Source organism: Bos grunniens, chromosome 8, assembly GCF_055505025.1.
Source record: "Bos grunniens cultivar Pamir isolate PY7600 chromosome 8, Bosgru_T2T1.0, whole genome shotgun sequence".
Classification (NCBI taxonomy): domain Eukaryota; kingdom Metazoa; phylum Chordata; class Mammalia; order Artiodactyla; family Bovidae; genus Bos; species Bos grunniens.
Window position 1 is genome coordinate 76,180,707 of NC_141172.1, and position 27,537 is coordinate 76,208,243.

At 43.0% G+C, this 27,537-nt stretch overlaps 1 protein-coding gene across 28 annotated transcripts in view; it reads right to left on the bottom strand.

Annotated features, from left to right (window-relative positions):
* FRMD3 (FERM domain containing 3) overlaps window positions 1–27,537 on the bottom strand; it is a 379,694-nt gene that overhangs the window by 78,702 nt on the left and 273,455 nt on the right. For 27 of the 28 annotated variants that reach the window (XM_086416760.1, XM_086416773.1, XM_086416753.1 and 24 more), the window contains 4 exons: window positions 15,838–15,925; window positions 13,687–13,775; window positions 10,544–10,607; window positions 9,116–9,204 (listed from right to left, as the gene is read on the bottom strand). In XM_086416760.1, coding sequence (XP_086272886.1) covers window positions 9,116–9,204; window positions 10,544–10,607; window positions 13,687–13,775; window positions 15,838–15,925 — 330 coding nt within the window. Of the gene's footprint in view, window positions 1–3,894; window positions 7,724–9,115; window positions 9,205–10,543; window positions 10,608–13,686; window positions 13,776–15,837; window positions 15,926–27,537 lie in introns of those variants that run through there. The other variant, XM_086416774.1, reaches the window with a different exon arrangement.

The window sequence follows — 27,537 nt, forward strand, 5'->3', positions numbered from 1 at the left end:
ACAGGGGCCATGGAAATGATCACCATGGAAATGATCCCTGGTTTCTGAGTATTAAGATGGGTTAAGCCACCATGACCCAGTGCCCTTTAAAAGAAACCACACCGGTCGATGACTAAGATACATGAGGAGCAGAAGCCCAGCCAAGCCCTGATTCAGCACCTCTGAGCCCTTCCCGTAAATACGAGCAAAACACCACCACTCTGAAAGAACAATTCAGAACATGGGCAGTCCAGAGGCCACACATGGGGCATTTGATTCCTGTGATACCTCAGGACACCTCAAAGTCAGTCACCTTGAGCCTGATGCAGTTAAACCCAACAAATTAGAAAGACTGGGTCTACAGAGTTCAGGATCATTTTTAACTATTGATCATTACAAAATCTTAATAAAAAACAAACAGAACAATGAGCTCTATGGAATTCTAAGTAGAGACAATCACACAATGAGGGCTGTGTCTGGAAGCTTCGGTGAGGGCAGTGAGCTCCATCCCTGAGTCCATGAAGCCTGGCTTCAATCACTTAGCACTATCAACCAAGTGTCTCTTCTGCTCTATGCACCACACAGCTCAAGGAAGACACAAACTTTGCATTCATGGAATGTAACGCCCAGAGGGAAATGGATATTCATCTAGAAACCCCACAAAGAAGAGAACAAAGGTAAATTACAAGCAGTGGTGCTATGAAAAAAAAGATGCAATTAGAGTATGGGGGTGGTGCTGATCTGATCTGGGGGCCACAGAAGGTGGCCTAAGGAAGAGATCTCCCCTTCAAGAGAGGGAAGGTGTTAACATGGCGGGTGGTGGCTGTGTTCTAGGCAGAAGGCCCAACAGGTTAAAGCCCAGACCCTGAGCACTGGGGGAACTAAGATGATCTGATATGCATTTTCCTGTGCTATTATTGGAGAAGGCAATGGCATCCCACTCCAGTACTCTTGCCTGGAAAATCCCATGGATGGAGGAGCCTGGTAGGCTGCAGTCCATGGGGTCGCTAAGAGTCGGACACGACTGAGCGACTTCACTTTCACTTTTCACTTTCAAGCATTGGAGAAGGAAATGGCAACCCATCCAGCGTTCTTGCCTGGAGAATCCCAGGGACGGGGGAGCCTGGTGGGCTGCCCTCTATGGGGTCGCACAGAGTCAGACACGACTGAAGTGACTTAGCAGCAGTAGCAGTGCTGTTATTACAACTGTTTTACACAGTTTCACTCACACATTCTCCCCACTAATTTAGTAGGACCTGACCTCGAGCTGTCCTTGTTAAAGATTCGGTCTTTGTCCTCAAGACAATGTAAAGTCACAAAAAATTCTCTTTTGCAAACCATCCAAACACATAGAGAAGAGTACTGGCTACAAAGGATGCATCCAGAGAGCAAGATAGGCAGGAGAGGGGTCAAGCCCAGGGAGAGGGAATCCTGTCAAGGCAGGGCCCAGAGAAGACAGCATGGGAGCCCTAAAGATAAACAGAGCACATGAAATCCACACCGCAGAGGGGTCTAGATGCCTAGGACAGGCTGCTGGCCAAAGCCAGACTACGGACCACATGCACTCAAGAGGAGAAATGGCCCAGCAAGCATCACTAATGGAGTCAGCATCGTTGTGCCTCCTCCCCTGAGGATGTGCCTGGTCTGGGCCTCTTTGCTACCCTACCTCCAATCTTAGCCCCAGAGAGTCACAGGCCTGGACACATTTCCCATCTCAGCAGAGTTGTTGCTCCCAAGTATTCAGAGGTAGGAGGTGAAGAAACTTTTTAAAGCAGTTTCTGCTTTTTTACTGTTTTGTTGTTATTGCTCTAGGTTCCTAAGGATGCTCAGGGCAAGATCAACTGCTAAAAAAGCTTACTAGGAGTCCTAATTGTAGTTTTTGAAATTCAGACTCAACTCTGTGCCCATTTTATGGAGGTGTGGCTAGCACAGCAATTCCATAGACAGGGGCTCGTCTAGGGAGCAGTGGGTGGTCTCTCGCCAGTTCAGCCTCAGCTCCTGCCCTTCCAAGTCCCATGCAGAGGCCACTGCCTCAGAACAGCCTCTTGGTGGGAGGCCTCACAGCGCTCCACTGCATCTACACAAACCCACCAAGTACGTCAAGGAAAACTGGCTACAAGGCATGTTTCACAGAGAAAGCGAATAGCTGTCTGGTCAGGATGAGAGGAGTGAAAAAAGCGTTGGCTTCTTCTGACAGGTAAGTGCCCTCGACGGTTATTTGTGTGGTTTCACTGGCTCAGAGACACTCTATCGAGAGTGTTACCACCAATCCCCTGCCCTCCCAAATGTTCAGGGAGACGCCTGATAATGTCTGTGCTGAGATCTTTTATGGAGTTTTAACAGGGGAATTTATTCTGAGAGCGTGAACCTCACAAAACCCCTGGGAATTGGGAAATGGACAGCGGGATGGAAGGAAATGAATGAAGGCAAGAGAAAGGTGGCTGGGTCACAGGACACGCATGCAGTTGTGCCCACCTTTGGCTGTACATCAGTAGATGCTGGAGCAGGGTTAGGAGTACCAGCTCCCAGGAGCCATCACTGGAGAGGCTCATTCAGTCCCTCTAGATAGGGGCCTGGGAGTCTGTATTTTTATCAAACACTCCAAGGTCATTCCAAGGCCGCCTGCTTGCATCAGAGAACCTTGGCGTCCCCACATTCTCCTTGAATGACTCCCAGGTGGCATTTTACCCCAAAACGCAGAAGCTTAGGATCCTTTCCTGCTTTTGGTCCTGTGGCCTTTGTCAAGTCATGTAGCTTCTCTGAGCCTTAGTTTCTTTACAAATTTTTTAAAGAATGATGATATTAGAATACTTAATTCATAGTGTTCTGAGGAGGGTTAAATAAGAAGTGCTAAGTCACTTCAGTTGTGTCAGACTCTCTGTGACCCCATAGACTGTAGCCCACCAGGCTCCTCTCTGTCCATGGGATTTTCCCAGGCAGGAATACTAGAGTGGGTTGCCATATCCTACTCCAGGGGATCTTCCCAACCCAGGGATTGACCCACATCTCTTTTGTCTACTGCATTGGCAGGTGGGCTCTTTACCACTAGTGCTACCTGGGAAGCCTTAAATGAGACGAAATGGTCTGAAAACACCTAAGTACTCCTTGCTCATTATATGATACCTTCCCTCCCTCTCTCCCTTCCCCTACCCCTGATATCACTCTCCAAACCTCTGCATTGCCTTCTCACTGTTGAGCTACCAAAGCCAATTCTCTAAGCTGTGGCCATACCCGGGAACCATGTCAAACACTCTGAAGGCAAATAAAAGAGCTTCAGGCTCCAGCTCTAGCTGACCCGTTCCAGCTCTCTGTTCCCAGGCTCTCTCATCCATGAGCCCAGAGCAAGCCTTCCTCCCAGTGTAGGCAAGGCGGGCACAGCCTAGTAGCAGTAGCAGTTCCCTCTCCTCTAGCCTCCTTTCTGGTCTTCCCTCTCCCCACTTCCAGCTCCAGCTACTCATCAAAACCTCAGCACAGAAGCACTGGCTATTCTCAAATCTCTGACCTCACAGGGAAATCCAGTCCCCAGTTGACCAGCACCTGACTGGGTGACACCTGTGTATTCATATGGTGGCCTCGTCATTTCTCTCTTTTCTACTGTCACAACTCTCCCTGCAATCCCCTAGAACTTTTAGGGCAGAGTCACTCTACCTAGAGACCCCTTCTCATGGCGTTATGGAGTTCTGTCCAGTCCTGACACTGAAAGTCTGATTTAAATGGGATACTCACATTTAAATGTGAGATGTGCATACATACTCACAGTGCCTGGAACAGATAAAGCTTTCTCTGAGTATCAGTGTCATCTGATGTACACACAGCACAGCTCTGCAGGAATATGCCCCCACTCACCCCTGCTTCCAGCTTTTTTCTGGTACCTGTTACCACAGGAGCTGAGGATGGAGGTCAGGTTAGGTGCTGGGGAGACACTGGCTGGTGCTCTAAAGGCCACCTCTAGAACTAACAATACAATTTCCCTTTTCCCTGTGGTTTATAGCTTCTGGAGTAATCACTGTAATAACAATATATGTTATTACTGAGCCCTACTAGGCGCCATTCACCATCCAAAGCACACTGCATTCTCAGTTGCTCAGTCACGTCCGATTCTTTGCAACTGTATGGACTGAAGCCTGTCAGGCACCTCTGTCCATGGGATTCTCTGGCAAGAATACTGGAGTGGGTTGCTATTTCCTCCTCCAGGGTATCTTCCCAACCCAGGGAAAAATCCCCCATCTCCTGCATTGCAGGTGGATTCTTTACCATGTGCTTAAATGCACTAATTTATTATTTAAAAATCACTTTAAATACATTAATTTATTTCATCCTCACAGCTCTCTCATAGGAAGAAGCAATCCACGTTCTTACATGAGGAAACTGAGGCACAGAAGGGTAAATTCACTTAACAACGGTCACATCATCGAAGCTGGGGGAACCAGGCTGCAAACCCAGGCTTTTCTGTATTTTTAAAATAATGTCTTGGCCATGCAGGTCCTCATACTTCAGAATGCATCACAATCACTGGGTGGGCTTTTCAAAAATACAAGGTTCTGATTCAGTAAGTCTGAGTTTGAGCCAGGCCTTTATAACAAGTTCCCCAGAAATGCTGATGCTGGTCCAGGGACCCAAACTTTGAGAATCACAAGATTAGAGCATGAAACCCTAGGCTGCAGGCTCACCCCACCTGGAAAAGGTATATTACTACTAACATCAAGATCCTTCATCCCAGATTCTGAATTTTTAAAATAAAAGCTTTACTGAAATATAATTCACATAACATAATGTTCATCCTTTTAGACTGTACACTTCAGTGGTTTTCAGTATAATTTACAAAGTTAGAGATTCATAAAAAGTATTTTCATTACCCTCAAAAGAACCTCCCAATACCTATTAGAAGTCCCTTCCTTCTTTCACTCCTTAGCATCATGTTTTCAAGTTTCATCCCTGTTGTAGCAGGAATCAGTAGGTACTTCCTCCCTTTTATGGCTCAATAATATTCCATTGTATGGATATACCACTTTCCTTTATCCTTTCATCAGTTGATGGGCATCTGTTTTAACTGTGATGAAGAATGCTGCTATGAACACTCGTGTACACATTTTGGTGAGGACTCAGATTTCAAATTAATTGGGTCTCAGGTAGGGTCCATGTTGTTATTGTTTAAAAGTTCCCCCAGGTGATTCTAATGTGCAGTCAGGCTGAGGATCTCTGGTTTAGAACCTCATTACTCAAGTGTGGGCCATACACCTGCAGCACAGCATCACCTGGGAGCTTATTAGAAATCTGGACTCCTGGGCCCCACCCAGACCTACTGAACCAGAATCCACATTCTAACAGGATTTCTGGGTAACTCTCATGCTCACTGAAGTGTGAAAGGTGTCAGTTTAGGGAGATACTCTGGGTCCTTGACGACCAAGTGTAACACTGTTTCTTTGACAAAATGCACACTAACCCAGACAAGAAATTTATTAGGGACTACCTTTATGTCCTGCACAAAATTCCATAGAAAGCTGGGGACAGAGAGTGTCATTTGAGCTTCCACTATGTCCCTAGTGCCTAGCACTGTCTCAGCCTAAAGCAGGTGTGAGACAGATTCATCAGAAGAACCACCAGGGAGACACTGTAGGGAATCGAGTGTGCTTTCAGGGAATCAGTGTCCAGAAATGGCACATCCCAGTGCTCTGGGGGTGGCAGCACCCAGAACGCATGGCAGGGAGGAAGCTCTCAGATGGTGACTGTCTAAGTCTGTGTTGGGGATCCCCAGGGGGTTGGAGCAGGAGGGAGAGTTTCTGTTTCTGGGCTCTGTTCCCAGGCAGCAGATCTCAGAGCCAGGGCTCTCAAACCTGATCGGTGGCCCCGGGCCAGCTGACAACTAGCAGCACATTCATGTGTTAAAAGCATACTGGGGAATTCTTGGCCATGGGGCCTCCCTGTTCTCATGACAGGTGAAGTGCAAAGGAGGAAACAAACCACTCCCAACCCAGGAAACAAGATCAGGGCTTTGTGACATGGATAAATCCAGAGTCAGCCATACAGAGTGAAGACAGAAGGAGAAAAACAAACATCGCATATTAACACATACGTATGAAATCTAGAAAAGTAGAACTGATGAACCTATTTCCAGGGCAGGAATAGAGATGCAGACATAGAGAACAGACTTGTGGCCAAGGAGAGGGTGGGACAAACTGAGAGAATCGCATTGACATATGTACACTACCATGTGTCAGATAGCTAGCTGGTGGGAAGCTGCTGTGCGTATAGCAACGGAAGCTCAGCTTGGTGCTCTGCAGCCATCTAGAGGGGTGGGACGGGGGGGGACTCGAGGGGGGGACTCAAGAGGTGGGTGTGTGTGTGTAGCTGATTCATGTTGTGCAGCAGAAACTAACAACATTGTAAAGAAATTATACTTCAATTAAAAAAAAAAAAAAGATCAGCGCCTTGCTCTGCCGGCCCATATCATGAAGGCCAAAACCATGATCAGCTGGAAGCAGGGCTAGGAAAGGAAGCAGGCAGTGGAGGAAGCTCTGAGCTTCACAGAGTCAGAGCCCTTCAGAAGCAAAGGGACTGGGCTCTGCAACCAACTGGCACTCAGAAAACATTCCCCATTCATGGAGCAGGGGGTCATCATAGTCATAGCAGCAGCTACCACTTATTGATGGTCAGTGTGCCTGGCAGGACTAGACACTGCAGGGCAGGGATTACCAATTGAATTTTACAGATGAAAAATACAGATAAGGCTCAAAGTGTTCATTGTTTTGTTTCAGGTCACACGACTAGTAAGCAACAGAATCAAGGTTCAAATTCAAGTCTGTTGGCCTCCAAAGCCCACTATTCTTAACATGAGGCCGCAGTGATACAAGCAAATCATACCTGAGTCCCAGCTCCCTCCTTTCAACAGATGAGCCAGATGTGGCCAGCCACTGGTTCAAGGTCACACTGCTGGGTCAGGATAAGCTATATCTTTCCTCTTTCTTAAGGAACAGGGATAATTATGGGATAATGGTGGAACACAATGTTTGGGCAAATCTCAGGTCAGGATAAATATTAGGGATTAGAAGTCTCAATGGGAGAGATGGGGTAGCCTGGCAGAGGTGTTGACACAAGGACCCAGTCAACTCTGTATGGTGCCACCTGTTCTCACAGTTACACTCCTTGGGTCTTCTGAAGCTTCTACAGATGACTGGAAGTGATATCTTTGATATGCCTACTTGGCCCATTCAATGATAGAATTGTCAGACTACTTTGTTAGCTGCCAGATAATAAGCATACTCCAAATGCCCCAAATGGATTCCTTTGATTTTGGGTTTTCCCGCTTTCTCTCCCCTCTTTTCAATTGTGTTTTTACATTTATTTTACTCCATATACCAACTGACTCTCTCACTCATGATAAAACAATACATGTGCAAAAACTATTCAATGTCCTGAATAATCAGATTGTGGTGATGGTTGCATAAATTGGTGAATTATACTAAAACCACTGAACTTACATATTAAAACCGTTGATTTTATAGTATGTGAGTATTATCTCAAATTTTTTTTTAATGATTAAAAACAAAAACAAAAATGTGTAGGCTCCAACTAAGACTAAGAGCACCAGACTGTCTGCCTTTCCTTCTCTCTGCTGTCATGTGAATGGAGTGGTCTAGACATGCTGAGTTTTCAGAGGTCATCAGCTATTCTTTGTTTACCAGTCTTCAAACACTGCAGGAGACTCACAGATGCCTTGATGTCTTACTGATATGCATCATCATTCCTAGAAGCACACATTTTGTGAATCATCTCATCCAAGCATTTTTAAATTATGCTCCTGATAGTATCTGCCCAAGACTTGGGAATTCTCATTCCAAACCTGGGAAAGTCATGGGCAAACTCAGACAACTGGTCACCCAACCTCCTGTGGAGCAGTGAGCAATGAGTCAAGGGTCTCTAGTCCCCAGTCCCAACTTGGTCCCCACCAACAGCACAGCTTCTCTGTTTTTATCTTTTTTTACATAGGCTTTGTCTACACTTTCTGGTTAAGGAAGAGAGTTCTGTGGCTTAAAAGGGGTTTGAAAAACACTGTTTCAGCCTTCGTTCTCCTGAAGGCCCTTGTAAGCCAAAGCCCAGGATGATCAGAGATTCAGCAGTTTCAGATGAGTCTAATAAGTAAGACTATTTCAGTGTAGGGGGGCAGGGTGGCGGAGTGGAACAAAATCCACCTGGATGAACTCCAGGGGTGAGTGGTGCTGATACCCCAGGCAGGGCTCGCTAGGCTCCTGACTGCGTCCATCACCACTGCTCTTCCAATCAGTAATGATCTCAAAGAGGAGAAGCTAGAACTTACGGAAAAATCCTAAATTTGAACCTCTTTTGAAACCTGAGAGCTTTATGGATGGTTTCTGAAGTTCTATGCAGCACTGACTTTCTACGATCCTAGAAGACCCTGATGGCATTCTACCTACAAACCTTTGGCTCTCATCTCTAAACACTGAAGCCTTCTTACCAGGAATATGTGTGACTCTCTGCCTAAGGTTTATTTTTCTGTTGTTGAGAGCACATACAACCTAACTCAGAGTAAGCCAGAAGTGCTAGAAAGTATTAACTCTACCCTCGTAAGTGTCCCTAAACTAAAATGAATGGGGAATTGGTAGGTAAACAGACCAACCTCTTTGCCAGTCAGTGGAAGAACTTTGAGGCACATTCTGCAGTCTGCTAGGGTTCCCCAGCAGACACAGCTGAGTCCAGTGGCTCACAGTAGTAACTACTCAATATCATGCCCTGTATTTCTTGCTTCCCCTCTCCCTCCTCCACTCCCCTATTGGTACATTCAGTAACCATACCCCATTTGCACTAAGCTCTTCCCAAGGTCTGCTTCTAAGGGGGGCACCAACCAAAAACAGATCCTGTGACATGTTGAATGAAAACAATAATGCCCCTCCCCCCAAAAAGCCCATAGCAATTAGGAAACACCCAGTATAAAGTTCAAGACATGGTCAGGCCAACAGTGGTTGGGAGTCACTCTGAACAATGCAACAAATTTATAACTCACTTAAATATAATAAAAAAGGACTATATTAAAAGAAATGAATATGTAGCTGTTTACAAAACATAAAGGACTCCAGAAGTGCTTTTCAAACCTATGATTAAATGAATAACAGTGACTTACTTATAAAAGGCCTGGTTCTCCACCCCACACTTCCAAAGATGCTTGCAGGCAGCTGGTGTTGAAGTATGAAATGCCAACACGGCTTTTTTCTAATAAAATATAACAAAACAATTAAGGGCACATTAAACACAGTTTAAGTTTTTCATATTTTTCTTTTAAGAATTTACCTATTTGTATCCCATGGCATATCAAACAGAATTGAAGTAACTTATGCATTACTATCAGAGAAGGCAATGGCACCCCACTCCAGTACTCTTGCCTGGAAAATCCCATGGATGGAGGAGCCTGGTGGGCTGCAGTCCATGGGGTCACTAGAGTCGGACACGACTGAGTGACTTCACTTTCACTGTTCACTTTCATGCACTGGAGAAGGCAATGGCAACCCACTCCAGTGTTCTTGCCTGGAGAATCCCAGGGACAGCGAAGCCTGGTGGACTGCCGTCTCTGGGGTCGCAGAGAGTCGGACACAACTGAAGCGACTTAGCAGCAGCAGCAGCATGCTCTACTATGTACTTAGAAGATGCTAAAATCATATTCCCCCTTCCCTCACCCTTTGCAGATATAACTAACCTCTCCAGGTCCTGTTTTGGATAAAGAACAGCTTCATAATCTTTCTCAACACTCCAGGCATCACCTACCTCTCAATCATACTTGGATGAATTTTAAAATTTGCTCACCGTTCTTGAATAGCTAGTGCTTAAACACTAGGCTCAAGAAAATTGAGAAACTTTCAGACTGAGCTCTGAGGCTCTTCAGTAATGGCCTCCTCTCAAATGATAAACCCAACCTACATGTGGTAACTCCTTGATTTTAAAATTCCCAAGACTTATACTTTTCATAAAACTCTAATCAACACTGGTTGATGTCTATCTTTAAGTACTATTAATTTGTTTCCTAATTTTGTATTCTGGCAATTGATAGAGGTAGGGAGAAGAGCCATTAGCTATTTCTCAAGTCAATGAAAGTTAAAGTGTTAGTATCTCAGTCATGTCTGACTTTTTGTGTCCCCATCGACTGTAGCCCAACAGGCTCCTCTGTCCATGGAATTCTCCAGGCAAGAATACTGAAGTGGGTTGTCATTCCCTTCTCCAGGAGATCTTTCCGACTCAGGGATCAAACCCTGGGTCTCCTGCATTGCAGGTATCTGAGGCACTGGAAAGCCCAAGTCTATCACAACCTAGTTTTTACACAGGGGTATATGGTCAGCATTGTTCACTGGATTAATTCTTAAATGTGTAAACCTGGTGTTATTTACCTCTAAATTTCCGGTATTATCACAAACTTTAACATCATGGTCTTTGGGGGCTACATTACTACAGGCACATGTCATACCTGAAACTTTCTCATGCACAGGCACACCTGCACACACGCATGTACAAACACATGCATGCACACCCGACAATAGACAGTAGAAAAGCAGTTTCTGACCTCCTTCTGGGTGCCAATCACATAAAATGTCTTCCCTTCAAACTTCAATTTGCAGACATCTGGCCTAAGAAAAGAAAATCTCTTTGGGTGAGAAGAAAAACAAAAAGTGGCAGCTAATTAAGGTACCCGCTTTCCCACAGGAATCCATCTGACTCACAAATGCCAAGCAGACAGCAATGAAACAAGATATTATCTTATTGCTGGAGGCCAAATGAGCAGGGAAGAGCCCCCAAGTGAATTCTACAGCAATTTTCTTCCCAAGAGAGGAACTGCAGGCAGCTCAGAATTGTTTATTTTATATTTTACAGTTAAGCTGCACCTTTCTTCCAAGGAGCTCTAGAGGTTTCACGAATATTAATGACCAATATTAATTGGCCAACCCACTTTGTGAGGTAGGAAGTATGTAATAGTTATTTCAGATTTGGTTAATGAAACCATATGGATTCACAATATCTGTATCCTTTCACATCCATCTCCAAGACATGCACCACATTTCAAAATTCTCATTTCTGCCCTCCCTGTTTATACATGAACCATTTTGTTAGATAATGAAATGCTCAAAACTATAAGGATACCTTGAGGAACTATAGTCAAAAGACTTGAGGCTTCATTTAAAGGAGATGCTCAGTTAAAATCTACCTGAAATGTAGACCTAAGGTCACCTCCTTGTTAAGAAGATAACTGTAAAGAGAGGAGGGAATTCTATTTTTATTCCTTTGATCTAATTCCTAGGACAGTGATATGTGCCCCTGTGCTTTTCCTGGGGAAAAAGAACAGTGAGGTCATATTAAGCTGTGGTGAGGATTTGCAAGAGGGATAAAGTTCAGTGGATGTTCAAAACAAAACAACGCTAGGTTTAACGTGGGAAGAAAATTTATTTTAGTAACATGTACATGGCTGTTACAAATGTGTTCCTAAGCCACGGCTGGAAGAGATGGGGATGACAACATCCCCCCAGAAATACCAAGATTTAGAACCTAGAAACAGAAGATCTGGGGACTGTCCATCTCAACTCTTCAGTGGACCCGGGAAGAAACTAAAGCTCCAAGGGGAGAAACTTGCAATCGATATGCACAGGTCTAACCTATGGACTCCAGAGTTGAGTAGTACCTAAGGATCAAACACCCTGCAGGACCCTCAAGCCTTTTGTAATTGTAGGAGAGAATGGGGGAAGCCCTGCCCATGCTCCCTAAAGTCAGAAAATCCTTAGAGAACTTATTCTGGAATGGAGTGAAGGGTGGTTAACATCAGAGCTTCTTTACAAATACTGAAGACACAGAGAAGTAAGTAGGTAACCCACCATGCTATGTATTTATAAAACATCCTAGTTCACAAATCAAGTCACTTTCACACACACTATTTCATTTCCTTCTCCCCCATCTCCTTTCTTTCCTGAAAAGTAGTTGGATATAATGAATGCCGACTTTATGAATGAGTACATTGAGACTCAGACAGTTAAGTGATTTATTAGAGACACACGAAAGTTTAAGAATGCTCATTCTGGAGGAAGAGAGTATGTGGGCACAGATGAGAACTGACAGTATGACATGAATAAAGGCAATGACAGAGTAGGTAGGGAAGATATTTAGGCAAATTAGCGTTCTTAGGAAGAGAAGGCTGATCATAAAAATAGAGCAGAAGGTGTAGGAAGCAAAGTGGACATGAGCTGGTTGATTCTATTCTTGTAGAGAAGGTTTGAAGGGAAGGCAGGTGCTCAGAGAAGAGTGCCAAGAAGCGATGGAGTGGACGGGGACTTGATAAAAAGGTGCTGGAAGAAATCCTGATGCTAAAAGAACCATGAAATGGAGGTTCAGATATGCATGAGAGAGCAATTTCAATCCAGGACTGAGGGTGGATGCCCAGAGGCCCATCAAAAACTTTCGACCCCTAGGGCTCAAGCCAAGAGAGTGAGTCCACCACCCAGAGAGACCAGGTGACAAATCTGTCAAGGACCATCAGAGAGGGAACCAATCAAGCTGAAGCTATGAGCAAGACTAAGCCCTTACAATATTCCAATACACACACAATTTTCAGCTTTCTTCACTCTTTGTGTTTTAAAGTACAGTCAAGATAAGTCCAATTTTTTTGATTTGTCTTTCTTTTTATTTTTTAAAATTTTTTTATTGGAGTATAGTTATTTAACAATGTTGTGTTAGTTTCTGCAGACTTCTTCACTCTTTACCAAAACTATTTTGTTCCCTGATTGGACATAGGGGGCACTGCTGGTCCATTCTCCCACGTCCTTACGGACAGAATCCATACTTTATTCTTCCTCTAGATCAAGTGTTCATATAGATGATGTTCTCCCCAAGAGGATGAATCTTGATTTGACCAACCTCATCACAGAATTCTACTTCTTGGAAGGATTGGTTTAAGGAGGCACATATGACCCACCCTGCCCAATTACATACACAGGAAGTCTCTTACAGAGCTTCTGAAAAAGCTATCCTTGTCTTCACAGGAGACACATGCAAAGGGCTATTCTCCTTGAGGGTGTTGCCATGGGAAGATCTGACAACTGAAGTTGAATGCATGGCCATTTTACCTGGGGACAAAAGCTACCACCCTGCGACTGCAGAGAAGAAAATGCAAAGGCGCAAGTCCTTCATGATGCTGCCAGGTAGTTAAGTTAAAGGACCATGGGGCTGCCAGACCCCTGGAACTTTTGCTGTCCTCTCATCTGTAAGCCACTGTGAGCATACATTCCTGTTCCTTTGAGTCAGAATCATCTTCACTGGTGCTTTTGGATTACAGAGGGGTGGGTCTGCAGCAAGAATTCAACAGAAGAGAATGAAAAGAAGTGACAGAAATAGAGGGGGTCCTTGTTGTCTGAGGGAACTTGCACCCTAACCCTGCCCTGAGGCACCCTGTGGTCACCCCTGGTATTTCTTCACCAGGAATCCTGGACACCTTCCCTTTGGAGGCAGAGCCTCTGAGCCTGGGACACACTCCAGGTCTCCTGAGGCCTAGGGAAACCAAGATTGAACTTCATTTATAGATGAATAATCTCTTTGTAAGAAGCTTCAAGGCAGGGAAATGGATCTTAGGCATTCTACCTGGCAGTTCCAAATAGAAAGTGAAAGACTGGGAAAGAAAAACAAGATTAAGAAAAAACAAGAATTATTTTCCAAAGAAGTACTCACCACTTTAACAAATGGATTCTCTTATTTCCCTGGAATACCACAAAGCCTGCAGCGGTGAATCCTAAAAATGTTGTTGTGCCTGTTGAATCCTGAAAAAAAAAAAAAAAAAAAACAGAAATAAGAACATATTCAATTAAGGAATATCAAATAAAGGGTAAATTATATGCTTATTCATCCTCAGTCTGGGTGAATTTTAGGTTAAGTACAAAGATCATAGCCATAAACTAAGTTTCTAAGATGGGACTTCCAAGGGTAGTACCTCTAAAATGTGGGCGAGGGCCAGGAATGTGTAGCTTTTCTATTTGAGGAGTGGACCTCTGCCTCCCCAGAAACCTCCTGGGAAAATACAGGTTACTCCCAAACCACTAGTCTACTTCCAAGTGCCTTATGGGACTACCTGAGTTGTCAGATCTACCATGTCAATAGGAAAACTGTTCTTGGTTGTCATTAGCCCTGAAACCAAAGCCCTGAGCATCTAAACTAACTAGTCAACCCCATATGGGATTTCTGGTAATGTAAAAATAAAGATATGCCTGGAAATGCCTCCTTTGATTCCAGCCTCCAGCAGGAAAACTAAGCATGGATAAATTAAGGCAAAGGAACAACAAGGATAACAACAAAACTCAAGTCAGTCTCCAGGTAATAAATAAAACAGACAGGATCAGATTTGTGGATAAAATCTAATTCAAGAAGTGGAATAATCTAATTTATACCATTAGCAGAAAGAGACATCTGGCAAATACTCTGAAATAATCATGTGGGCAGAGGCAGAAGATGCACATGCCACTGTCAACCAGCCTGCCAGCTCTCTGCCCAGGCTGCACCTTCACATCCCCATGCGACTGGACAACAGGGCATGATGGGGCTCCTCAGGCCCTTCTAAGGTCCAGCCTGAGCTGTGAGCTCTAGTACTGGGGACTTCACCGAATACCATTAGCTCGTCCCACCTGGGTAAAGAAATGTCCCGCTGCTGCTGCTGCTAAGTCGCTTCAGTCGTGTCCGACTCTGTGCGACCCCATAGACGGCAGCCCACCAGGCTCCCCCGTCCCTGGGATTTTCCAGGCAAGAACACTGGAGTGGGCTGCCATTTCCTTCTCCAATGCGTGAAAGTGAAAAGTGAAAGTGAAGCCACTCAGTCGTGTCCAATTCTTCGCGACCCCATGGACTGCAGCCCACCAGGCTCCTCCATCCATGGGATTTTCCAGGCAAGAGTACTGGAGTGGGGTGCCATCACCTTCTCCGAAGAAATGTCCTAGTATGACTCAAAAACACACCTTTAAGAGCCTGGTTGATATAAATGCTTAGTTTAGGATTCAGGTTAGTGTCTGGTTTATGTGCAGTGGGTTTAGGATATGAAAAGAACACTGTTTTCATAAAATGCTTCTGAAACACATGTGCTTGAGTACCACGTTGGGAGCTTGTTTAAAAGGCAGGTTCCAGGTTCCCCAGAGATGCTGATCGATGGCTCTGGGGTGGGGCCTGAGTGTTTCTGATACACGTGGTCTTGATCTCCCACTTGAGAGAAAAACTGTCAAGTAATTCAAGTAAAGGAAGAAAGAAAAATATATACTCTAAAGATCAATTAAAAGATTTTCCCTTCCACTTGTGTGTGTGCTATGTTGCTTCAGTCGTGTCCAACGCTTTGCGACCCCATGGACTGTAGCCTGCCAGGCTTCTCTACAATGAGATTCTCTAGGCAAGAATAGTGGGGTGGGTTGCTACGTCCTCCTCCAGAGGATCTTCCCAACCCAGGGATCAAACGCACGTCTGTTACATCTCCCTGCACTGGCAGGTAGGTTCTTTACCACTAGCGCCACCTGGGAAGCCCTTCCTTCTGCTTATCCATTGTTGAAGACTGCATTCTTGCTGGCAATGGCCTTTGCAAACAAACCTGTTAGGATCCCACAACTTCTCAGGGGGTAAAACCATCCAATTGATGGATGAGTGGATGAGCAAGCAATTAGAAGACTCCAATGGAGAAAATCAACTACCCAAACGTATGACTGCAGGACACTGTTGTCCCTTCTCATTAGGGGTGATGGATCAGGCTGTGGGAATATCCTAGAAGGGCTCCTTTAGGCCTGTATACCAATTAACTGTCTTTTGGGTGAAACAATCATTATCTGTCAACCTGTGGAGAGAGGTAGTTACCTTGCATGGGTGAGGATCCACCCCATAGGTTTCCAAAGTGTGAGCTTTCAGGAGTAAGTTAAATTCAGCAACAGGTGGGCTCTGCCCTCTGAAATCACACAAGATTCAGGGAGTTAACATGAAAAATAACAGAACCATGGGGTCCCTTCAATCAATAAAATATATTCTTAACTAAATCAAGAGAGAAATCCCTATAGAAATAGTGATCAATAAACTGGTCATTATTCCCCTCACAAGCAGCTTTTGCTAAGAAATCTTAGCCCGTGTTCCTTGGTTAATTGTTCCATAATAAACACACATGTGCTGTAAAGACTCCAGTGACGAGGACAGTTAAATTAAGGTTATCAAGTTACCAATAAGTAGGCCCTTGCAAATCCAATCTTAATACGAACTAAAACTCAGCATCTGTTCTTTCCTACTTATTTCAAAAGATTCTCCAGGATATAGGGCATTTTTTTCTTGTTTGGGGTACAAAGTGTTACACTATCAGCAGCCTAAACAGAGCCATCCAGGAAAGAAGAGCTGTCAACCATTCTATCGGAAAGCCCTGGATTTTGAAAGGAAATCTCAGCCATTTCTAGTCTGAGCTGTGTCCTCCAGGGTGGTAAACAAGGTCTTGGCCCCAGGAAGAGAAAGGGGGCTGCAAATACAGATGGCTGTGAAGTCCTTTCAGGGCTAGCTTCCAAACAAGGATTATGCAGCATTTCAAAGACTCTGCTTTTGACTAACATTAATATCTCACATGTATCATAGAGAATCCAAACCATTCTCCAAGGATAGTAAGTAACCTGAGCAACCAAGAAGAGTTTGCTAACAACAGGAATTCAGGTTTATATTCACAGTAGAACTATACTGCAATATTAATTCTATTTCCATGCATGCCTCTCCCCAAGATGGATTCCCTTCCCACTCCCTCATGACAGCTAAGAGTCCTTATGCTTCTAATCAAAACAGTATCCCAATTTTCTTCTCTGTGAAGCTTTTCAAAATCTCTTTACTCTGAATATTCACCCTGATACGTCTAAGGAACATCTTTATTCATTTGTCAAGATGAGCACTGTGGTTGTTTAGTCACCAAGTCGTGTCCAACCCTTTTGCAGCCCCATGAACTATACAGCCCCCCAGGCGCCTCTGTTCTTGGGATTTCCCAGGCAAGAATACTGGAGTGGGTTGCCATTTCTTTCTCCAGAGGATCTTCCTGACCCATGGATAGAACCAGTGTCTCCTGCATTGGCAGGCAGATTTTTTACCACTGAGCCACCTGGGAAACCCAAGCACTATAGGGACACTTTTCATCAGACAACTCTTCTTTTTCTAATTTTCCTTCTTTATTTTTGGCTGTGCTGGGTCTTTGTTGCTGCATGATCTGCATTTTTTTAGTTGCGGCGAGTGGGGGGTTGCATTCTTGTGGCAATGCACGGGCTTCTCTCTGCAGTGGTTTCTCTTGTTGTGGAACACAGTCTTTAGACCTCAACAGGCTTCAGTAGTTGCAGCTTCAGCTCTAGAGCACCATGGGCTCAATAGATGTAGAGCATGGGCTTAGCTGCTTCAAGGCATGTGGGGTCTTCCCAGATCAGGGACTGAACCAGTGTCTCCTGCACTGGGAGGCGGATTCTTTACCAGTGAGCTACCAGGGAGGCCCCCAGACAACTCATCTTTGGCCATTTGATTTTTTTCTTCTCTTCACAGTCTCCTTCCTCACCTCAACCACTCTCTCTTGCTTCTGTCTTTTGAGAGACCTTAGTAAATGGATCTTGAAACTCCTAGTATTATCCTCTATGTCTTTTTAAGCTTTCATTCTTTAAATATGCTTTTTATATTACATTCCAAATTATTTCTTTATTCAAGCCTCCAGTTTAATTTCTTCTTCAGCCGTGTGCATCCTATTTTTCATTCCATTTATGAGTGATTTTTAAAATATCAATTAAATGTTTCACTTCCAATGTAATATTTACTTGGCTCTTGAAATAGATGCCTGTTCTTGTTTTATGAAATAAATTCTTCTTTCTCCTCTGAGGATATCTACTTGGTTTCTTTTAAAGTCCAATCCCTTTGATTCCATTAATACTACTTTCTTGGTGACCGCCCTTTGGTTTGTTGCATCAGAGTGTCTTATTCAATGAACTGATGTTTCCTTCGTAAGTGTTTGGTGATTCTTGGTTTGATGCTCATCCTTGTATTTTATGTTATTTGTTTAGTACAATGGCCTCCAGAGGGTGTAGGGAAGGGCAGGACATGTCATATGAGAAGAGTATGAGTTAGTAACTTGATTTCAGGCTGAAGACTGTAGTTCCTTCAGGATATTATCCATACAAGTACCTCCAGCTCAAGCCTGCTATTGCCTATGACTTAGCACAAGGGAACCAATGTTCCAAATGCACCCACCATGATGGCTGCCCCGTTATCTGTTGCCAGAAGTACACAGAACCACTCCTATTCTCTATATGTGTTTGACCTGGATTCCTTCCATTTGTTTCCTATCTTCCAGAGATACCACAGGACTGCTGATGCAAAGATGGTAGTCTTTCTTGCATCTGCTTTCTAATACATTTTCTATTATCCACAGGGACTTGGAGAAGGAAGGGAAGGGAGCCAGAAATGCTACCTTTTTCTTTTAATAGAGGGGATAATCTTTAAATTCATCCTTTACAGAATATATTCCTGAGGGATTAACTCAAACACCTGCTTTAGGAGAGTTGCTGCTGCTGCTAAGTTGCTTCAGTCGTGTCCGACTCTGTGTGAACCCATAGACAGCAGTACACCAGGCTCCCCCGTCCCTGGGATTCTCCAGGCAAGAACACTGGAGTGGGGTGCCATTTCCTTCTCCAATGCATGAAAGTGAAAAGTGAAAGTGAAGTTGCTCAGTCGTGTCCGACCCTCAGCGACCCCATGGACTGCAGCCTTCCAGGCCCCTCTGTCCATGGGATTTTCCAGGTAAGAGTACTGGAGTGGGGTGCCATTGCCTTCTCCTGCTTTAGGAGACTTAAGTCTTTCTAAAGCCTTTCCTGATTTTCTCTTTAGTTTTGGTGTTCTGAAATTTCACTGGGATATATATAAAAGGCGCCTCTTTATTTATTCACCCCGCTCGGCACTATATGACCCTTTCAATCCATCAAATCCATCAGGATCATTTCTTTGATTCTTTTTTTTTCAAGTCATAGTCATAATTATTTCTCTTCTTGACAAAGTAACAAAAGATTCAAGAAAATCACCAAGTATTTTGTTGGAGAAGGGAAAAGGGAATTTCTGAAAGTTTTTTCAAAACATACAGGTATTTCTCTCTTCATAGCTCTCTCATAAGTTCCTGAAGTAAATGCATATGTTTCACCAGAAAATAAAGCAAATTATTGAATCCAAATATTAGGGGCTTCCTGCCTTCTTACCATGCCCACCCCACCCTCACATACACACTGTCTCTATTCTCTCTCTCTCACTCTTTCATACACTCACTCTACCCCCTGGCGGGGAACAAAGCACAAAGCTGAGCTAACTGGCATGTTCCTAAGCAGCACCCCACTCCAGTGGCCCTCAAAGCAAAACTTCAGCTCAATGACCCAGATGGAGGCCAAAGAGAACCAGGACTAGAGGTAAAGCAGCTGGCTCAGTGCCTCCCACAGCCACAGGCCATCAGCTCTGCTCCGGGAAATCCTGCTGCTTCACATGAAAGCCTCTTACTCTGCCCCATACTAAGAAGAGCTCCTCTGCTCCAGAGAGCTGGCCATTCCCCTTAGTGGTAAACTGTCAGCCTTTTTTGTCTAAGCCGCATATTGGCTTTTTTTTTAATTGGAGGATAATTGCTTTACAATGTTTTGTTGGTTTCTGCTGTACAATGATGTGAATCAGCCACAAGTATACATATCTTCCCTCCCTTCTGAACCTCCTTCCAACCCCTCCTCCATCCTACTCCTCTAGGTTGTCACAGAGCACCAGGATGAGCTCTTGGTGTTATACAGCAACTTTGCACTAGCTACCCATTATAAACATGGTATTGCATATGTTTCATTGCAACTCTTTCAAAAACCATCCCACCCTTTCCCTACCCCACTGTGTCCACAGGTCTGCCTCCATTCCTGCTCTGCAAACAGGTTCATCAGATACATTTGTCTGCATTTCATATATATGCATTAATATATATTTGTTTTTCTCTTTCTGACTTACTTCAGTCTGTATAACAGGATCTAGCTTCATCTACCTCAGTTCAACTAACTCAAATTCATTCCTTTTTATGACTAATATTCCATTGTATGTGTGTATGTATATATACATACATATCATAGCTTCTTTATCCATTCATCTGCCAATGTACATCTAGGTTGCTTCCATGTCCTAGCTATTGTAAATAGTGCTGCAATGAACATTGGGGTACGTGTGTTTTTTTGAATTAAGGTTTTCTCAAATTTTGTATGCCTAGTAGTGAGATTGCTGGTAGTTTTATTCCTAGATTTTTAAGGAATCTCCCTATTGCTCTCCATAGTGGCTATGTCAATTTACATTCCCACCAACAGTGCAAAAGGTTCCCATTTCTCCACACCTCTCCAGCATTTATTGTTTGTAGACTTTTTGATGATGGCCATCCTGACCAGTGTGAGGTGATACCTCATTGCAGTTTTGATTTGCATATTTGTAATAATGAATGATGTTGAGCATCTTTTCATGTGTTCATTACTCATCTGCATGTCTTCTTTGGAGAAATGTCTGTTTCTCCAAAAACTGGAGAAACATTTTTTTCCCATTTTTTGATTGGGTTGTTTGTTTTTCTGATATTGAGATGCATGAGCTGCTTGTGTATTTTGGAGATTAATCCCTTGTCAGTTGCTTCATTTGCAATTATTTTCTCACATTCTGAGGGTTGTCTTTTCATCTTGTTTATAGTTTCCTTTGCTATGCAAAGACTTTTAAGTTTAATTAGGAACCATTTTTTTATTTTTGTTTTTATCTCCATTACCCTGGGAAGTGAGTCAAAGAGGATCTTGCTGCCATTTATGTCAAAGAGTGTTTTGGCTATGTTTTCCTCTAAGAGTTTTATAGTCTCTGTAAACTGAACATTGTTTATTCTTGAAATTCAAGTTCAGTTTTAAAGCACACCTTTTCTATTCAATCTGGGAACAAGTTAATTTTGAAAGGTTATAATTTAGAAGTTCATATTGGAAAGTGAGGAACTTTTTGCTTACCTAGGTGGTCTCTTTCTGACCACTTTCCTGTACTTTTATATGATGAACATCTAATTGCAAACACTCCACCCCAGATGGTAGCAGGGATGCAGTGCTATACAGCTCTGGAAAGCACACCATTGAACTCAAAGACTTCTTTTCATCCAGAGCATCACCCAGAAGTGAAAAGGCAAGCCCCAGTATGGGAAAAGATTTTGGCAACGTGTACAATAAAGAAAGGACTCCTATGTAGAACAAAAAAAAAAGCCTCCAATAAATCAATAACAAACAATAATTTAAAAAGATAACTCAGAAGGAAAAATGGCAAAAGACTTGAATACATACTTCACAGAATAAGATATTCAAATAGCTAATAATCACATGAAAATGTCCTCAACTTCTTTAAGGTCAGGAAAATGAAAAACTTTAAGAAGTTATTTACACATTCATTTGACAGCCAAAATTTAAAAGAATACCAAGCACTCATGAGAATGTGCAGCAAAAGCAACTGTCATATACTCCTGGTGGAAGAGTAATTTGGTAGAACTATCTGGAAAACTGACATTATCTACTGAAGTTAAACATACTGACCTATAACACGGCAATTCCACTCAAAATTATACATACAACAGGCTCTAGACCTGTTGCATCAAGAAACACATAGAATTTTCACAGGAGTGCCATTTGTAGTAACAAAAAATAGGAAACCAATGTCTACCTACAGTAGATTGGATATACAATGGAACACTATACAGCTGTTTTCACACACAAAATGAGTGACCATTACAAAAATAAAACTGAATGAAAGAGGCCAGATACAAACATATACCCACTGAATGAACTCCATTTATATGACTTTTTCAAATTAGCAAAACAAAACTAAAATATTTAGAGTCAGAGATGTGATTACCTTTCGGGGGGAAGGGAGAAGATAAATATTGGAAAGGGGCAAAATAGGGACTTCTGAGGAATTACCAATTCTCTATTTGACCTGGGTGGTGGTTACATACGCACTTGCTTTGTAATTTATGTTTTGTTGACTTTTCTCAGCTGGTATTGTGCTTCTACTTCTTCGAGTTTAAGAAAAAAAGGAAAGGAAAGGGAAAAGACTGTGAAGCACTGGGGACTCATACACTATGGATGTGGAGGGAGCAGCCTTTTCAGCAAACAAGCTACCATCTCCTAGAAAAGCTGAAACTGTGCAAACTCCATGACCCAGGTCTGAACCTGCTTTCTACACCTAGGTTGTATCTATGCTAGGGACTCTTTTACTTATATCCCTATGAGAAGTATTCAAGAAGCCATAGTAATTTTGTTTATAACAGCAGAAACCTAGAGACAATGTCCATCAACAGGAGAATGAATACATTAAATGTGACATGTTCATATGATAGAAAATTAATTACACAGAAGCAGAAATGAATACCTATGACTGTATGCATCAATGTGAAGAACCTCAAAACCATAATATTGGTGGGGGGGAAGTGAAAAACATGGATAGAGTTTGATTTCATTTGTATGAATGTCAAAAACAGGAAAAAAAAGTATATATTACTTACTGATGTATAGAGTATATTTATAAAAGCAAAATAAGAGAATGAATAACCTAAAATTCAGAATAGCATAGAGAAGGAAGGGAGGTGATTTGGGAGGGTCAGGTTAGGAGACCTGAGAGCATCTGGTACTGTTCTAATTCATAAGCAAAGTTATGGGGTCATGGGTGTTTTTCAACTACTCTTTAAATTACACATATATTGCATATACTCTCTTATATTTTATTCATTTACAATGATTAAAAGAGAAATAATTCCTGCCTTTTTTAATAGAATAATTACTGGGTGAAGCATTACACAATCTAAAAGCACTGCTGAATTAAACAGAATAGGTCAGGAATATAACAGATATCCATGCAGAGCCACCTTTTACTAAACTCTCCTGTTCTGAGCAATATATAATTGTTTATATTGCCAAGCAGTAGATATATTTTTTTTCACTTAATATTCATCAAGCAGGAATTCTTATGCTTATTTTATAGATGAGGATTCTGACACTTAAAGAGGAAGAGTAACCCGTTCAAGGTTACTCAAGTATTAAGTGGAGGAGTGAATACAAATCCAAGGCAGCCTGGTTCCAACATGCTTCTCAGGACCTGCACTAACAACACGATATGGTCCAGGGCCATCTGCCTGCTCTCATGGATACCAGGCTGAGCATTTCCAACTGACATGGTTTCTACTGGTTCTTCTAAAAAGCACTTTTCAAATTCTAAGCATTTTTCATCTTATCAGTGATGAGGCACTCCATCCCTGATGACAGGTATTTAGATCTGATTAGACAGCAGTGATGTTTCCATTTTAATCTAGGTCAGAGATCCCCAGACTAGACTCTCTGTGCGCTAAATCCAGATCACTGTCTGGTTTTACACAGCCCTGAGCTAGGAATGTTTTTTGGTTTTTTTTTTTCCCCATTTGTAAATGGCCCAAAATGATCAAAGAATAATTTAATGCCCTGTGAAAATTATGTGATGTTCGAATTTCAGTCTCCATCAATTAAGCTTTTTTTGAACAAAGACACACCCATTTGCTTGGGTGCCATCTGTGGACACTGTCATGTTATGACGGCAAAAGGCGTGATTGCAACAGAAACCATGCGTCCTGCAAAGCCTAAGGTATTTACTAAATGGCCTAGGATAGAAAAGTTTGCTGAACCCTGATCTAGGAACTGAACACAGGAATAGAAAACTGAAGCTGTGTCTGTCTGTTTCCACACAATAAAGATTAAAAATAGTACCTATCTCTAAGATTTGGTATAAAGAATAAACAATTAACAGATATAAAGCCATCGGATTAGCACCTGGCACAGAGCGTGCTTCCTCCTTGTCCTCAGAATAGCATTTGTTCCCTTGCTAGCTCTGCACATGACTGAAATCAGAAATCTTTTTTTGGTGGAAGCGTCAGGAAGCATGCCAAGGTATGTACAATAGAGCAATGACCCCTCTTCAAAATAAAAGTACTCAAATTGGTATCGTTTGCATTGGGTTTGACTTAGATCTCCAATGGCTACACACTTAACAGAGTTAATCTAAAAAATCATATACAAAGAAAGGCTACAAATGTTCAGAGAAGGAAACAGGTTCAAAACCAAAAGGGAAAAAGTAGAGATCTCAACAGCACTAAGAAAATCCTGAGTTTCCCTGACTTATTAAGGAAGCAACCATTTAGTAGGTTTTCAGGAAGACAATTAGCTCAATTAAATAGAAATTTGTTTTTCTTTCAAATCTCCCACTGGCCATTTGTTTCTGGCAAAAACTCTGTTTGGTAATGGAAAATAATGATTTTCTATCCTTTAAATCTTGCACCAGGAACTGTTCTACTAAGATTAATAGTGTCTCTAATGAGATATTTAGAGATAAAGACCAGTGTTATGCTGAATTCTTTTTCGAGAACTAATAATTCTTAAGATATGCTTTTCTAATAAAATAGGCAAGGTCAAGTGATTATGTATTTAGCTATATATCTTCTTTCTGCCTGTCTTGAATACCTTTTTATGGCCAAGAGGAACACTCTCTTATTGATTCTCCTTTAGCATATCACTGCATAGAGTACAAAAATGCACAGCATCCCAAGAAGAAATGCAAATTATTAGTGGACCCTAATTGTGGAGTGAGGTGTGAATCTTGCCAGCAATGACTTGGGCCACTTGGAGCACAGTTGGACAGCGAAGGGGGTGGATTTGGCTCCACCTGATCCATTTGGGTCTGCAAGCTTCAGAATTAGGCTCATGGTTATAAGATCAATAGAATGATCTGCTACTGCAAAGTAGAATTCTCAACGTGCTTTAGCTTAGGTTTTGGTGCAACTGGGTTGCAACTTTAGAGTTTGTTTACCACTGCTTCAAAAGTTTAAGAGTGCTCTCAGAACTTGCCCTTCAGCAGGGCTTGGATTCTTAGCATCCACGAGACTCTGGAGAGCTTGCTATGCTTTACAGCTTTGCTGTCAACTCTCTGAGCTTCAGGAAATCTCCTTTGCTCTTCAGTCCCACCCACGGCTCTCTGCACCTCAGATGATTATTTTTCTTCCTGTGGTCGTGTCCGTCGCCATGGTCAAGGGATGTTCTGCCGTGGCTCAAGGTCAGCAGTGCCTCAGAGGGGTTTCACTCAGCCTTCCCGCCCTGTCCAGCTTTGGCATACTGTCCTTCTTCACTCAGGGAAGGCCTGGGGTCCTAGACTCCAACTCACGCTAGAGACTCTGGGGTTCCAACCAGTCAGGTCAGCCCACTCATAGTCACTAAAGGCTTGTTAAAGGCTTAGCGTCCTCCCTGCCCCCCACCTCTGGCATATTCCTCCTCCTCTCCCTACCACCAGAGGTGAAAGCAGCAGCGGGTCTTTGCTGCCCCAGGAAGGACATTCTGGATTTTAGTACATTGAGGTTTCTTTGCATCCTCATGTTCAGATGAGTTTTTAAAATATGACTTTGTAATTTGTCTAGCTTATTGATGCTATCTTGGTGTTAGAGGGAGATCAATGTCTCATGCTTTCTACATCCTAACTGGAAGAGTGCCCAGTCTGTCATTTCTCTTTACTTAGGGAAATTATATTCTGTAAAATCTTTGAGGACCATTAGGGACCACATCAATGCAGAGCATTAAATAGAATGCTACAAATGTGGGTGGTTGCCATGCTCTGGAGGAGACAGTGGTGATGCTCTGGGGCCAGGCAGGGACAAGACATACAGAAGAGCAGCCACTTAGAGAAACTTCAGGGTACTTTATAGGAACACTCAGGTTTCAGGTCAAGTTCTGTTGCTTCATAATTGTATAGCCTTGAATAAGTGAGTTTCTCAGGCCTCTGTTTCCTTATTGGTGAAACAAGGTGGTCACAAACAATCAAATGGAGGAAGAATGTGAACGGGCTGAGCAGGATGGTGGCGACTCAGGGAACAAATGACTCTTTTAAAGGGCACTGCTGCTTAGCTTTGCTGTGTTGGTCTCAGGGCTTTGTGTTAACAAATCCCGCAGGTGCAAGTAAAGCTCGAATTTTATTCCAACTGATTTCCACTTTTCAAAACTATTATTTGGCCTAAAAACATCTATCTGTGTCAGATGGTAGTCCAAGGATTATCATTATAACCCCTGCTTTGGACTCCAAGAGTCTCTCAAGTGTCATAACTAGCTGTCAAGTTTCTTTGCTTTGGACCAGTGACCTCTTGATATTCAAAGGCTTTGAATGTTAATTATAGCTATGCTGCTAAGTCGCTTCAGTCGTGTCTGACTCTATGTGACCCCAGAGACGGCAGCCCACCAGGCTCCCCCGTCCCTGGGATTCTCCAGGCAAGAACACTGGAGTGGGTTGCCATTTCCTTCTCCAATGCATGAAAGTAAAAAGTGAAAGTGAAGTCGCTCAGTCATGTCCGACTCTTAGCAACCCCATGGACTACAGCTTACCAGGCTCCTCCATCCATGGATTTTCCAGGCAAGAGTACTGGAGTGGGGTGCCATTGCCTTCTCCAAATTAAAGCTATGGATGACAAATAAAAAAATTCAGAAGCAAGTTACTTGTTGCTTCATGAATATTGTTTTCAGGTAGAATCTTTCAAAAACATCAGGCCATGGAGCACGTAGATGATGAAGAGGCTCCCAGCTTGTTGGAGAAGCAGCTGAAGATCACTGGGCTAGGTAGGTCATCTGACACTTTTACAGTTTCTGCTACATAGTTGTTCTTCGACAAATATTTGCTGCATGAAGGGATGGACAGATATGTGGATGGATAGATGGATGGATGGATCATGGATGGGTGTGTGGATAGAAGAATGGATAAATACACTTATAATTTCATCAAAAGTTCAAAATGTCTTTGATTCTATGCATAATTTAGAACCACATGTCAAGGGTAATCAAAGAGTATAAGTGATGACTGAGTCCAGCTTTTAATACTACCCCTCTGTCCTTCTTCAAAGCTGTGTTGCACTTCCATGACATTGCTTTCTCCCTTCAAGTCACCTTAGCCAGATTTCATCTGTATAAGAAATGTTGATGGATTGGGTGCACACATCATTTCTCCCTGGCCGAGGAGCCTGGCAGGCTATAGTCCATAGGGTTGCAAGAGTCGGACACGACTTAGCGCTATCTTTCTTTCTTTTTTTTTTTTCTTTCTTTCTTTCAAGGCTTTCTAGAAATGTCCTGACTCTAAGCCACATAATACAAAGATTTAGAAGTCACTCAGTCATGTCTGACTCTTTGCGACCCCGTGGACTGTAGCCCACCAGGCTCCTCCGTCCATGGGATTCTCCAGGCAAGAACACTGGAGAGGGTTGCCATTTCCTTCTCCAGGGGATCTTCCCAACCCAGGGATTGAACCCGGGTCTCCCACATTGCGGGCAGACGCTTTAACCTTTGAGCTACCAGGGAAGCCCTTCAGGAGAAGCATTTGATGCCAAATCATTCCATCTTCCCATTCCTAAGAAGAGTATTACACCAGAGAATGAAAATGGATTTGATAACCTACCAGAGATAGGGAGAGGGGTGGCAGGGAGAGAGAGAAAGGTAAGGAGAA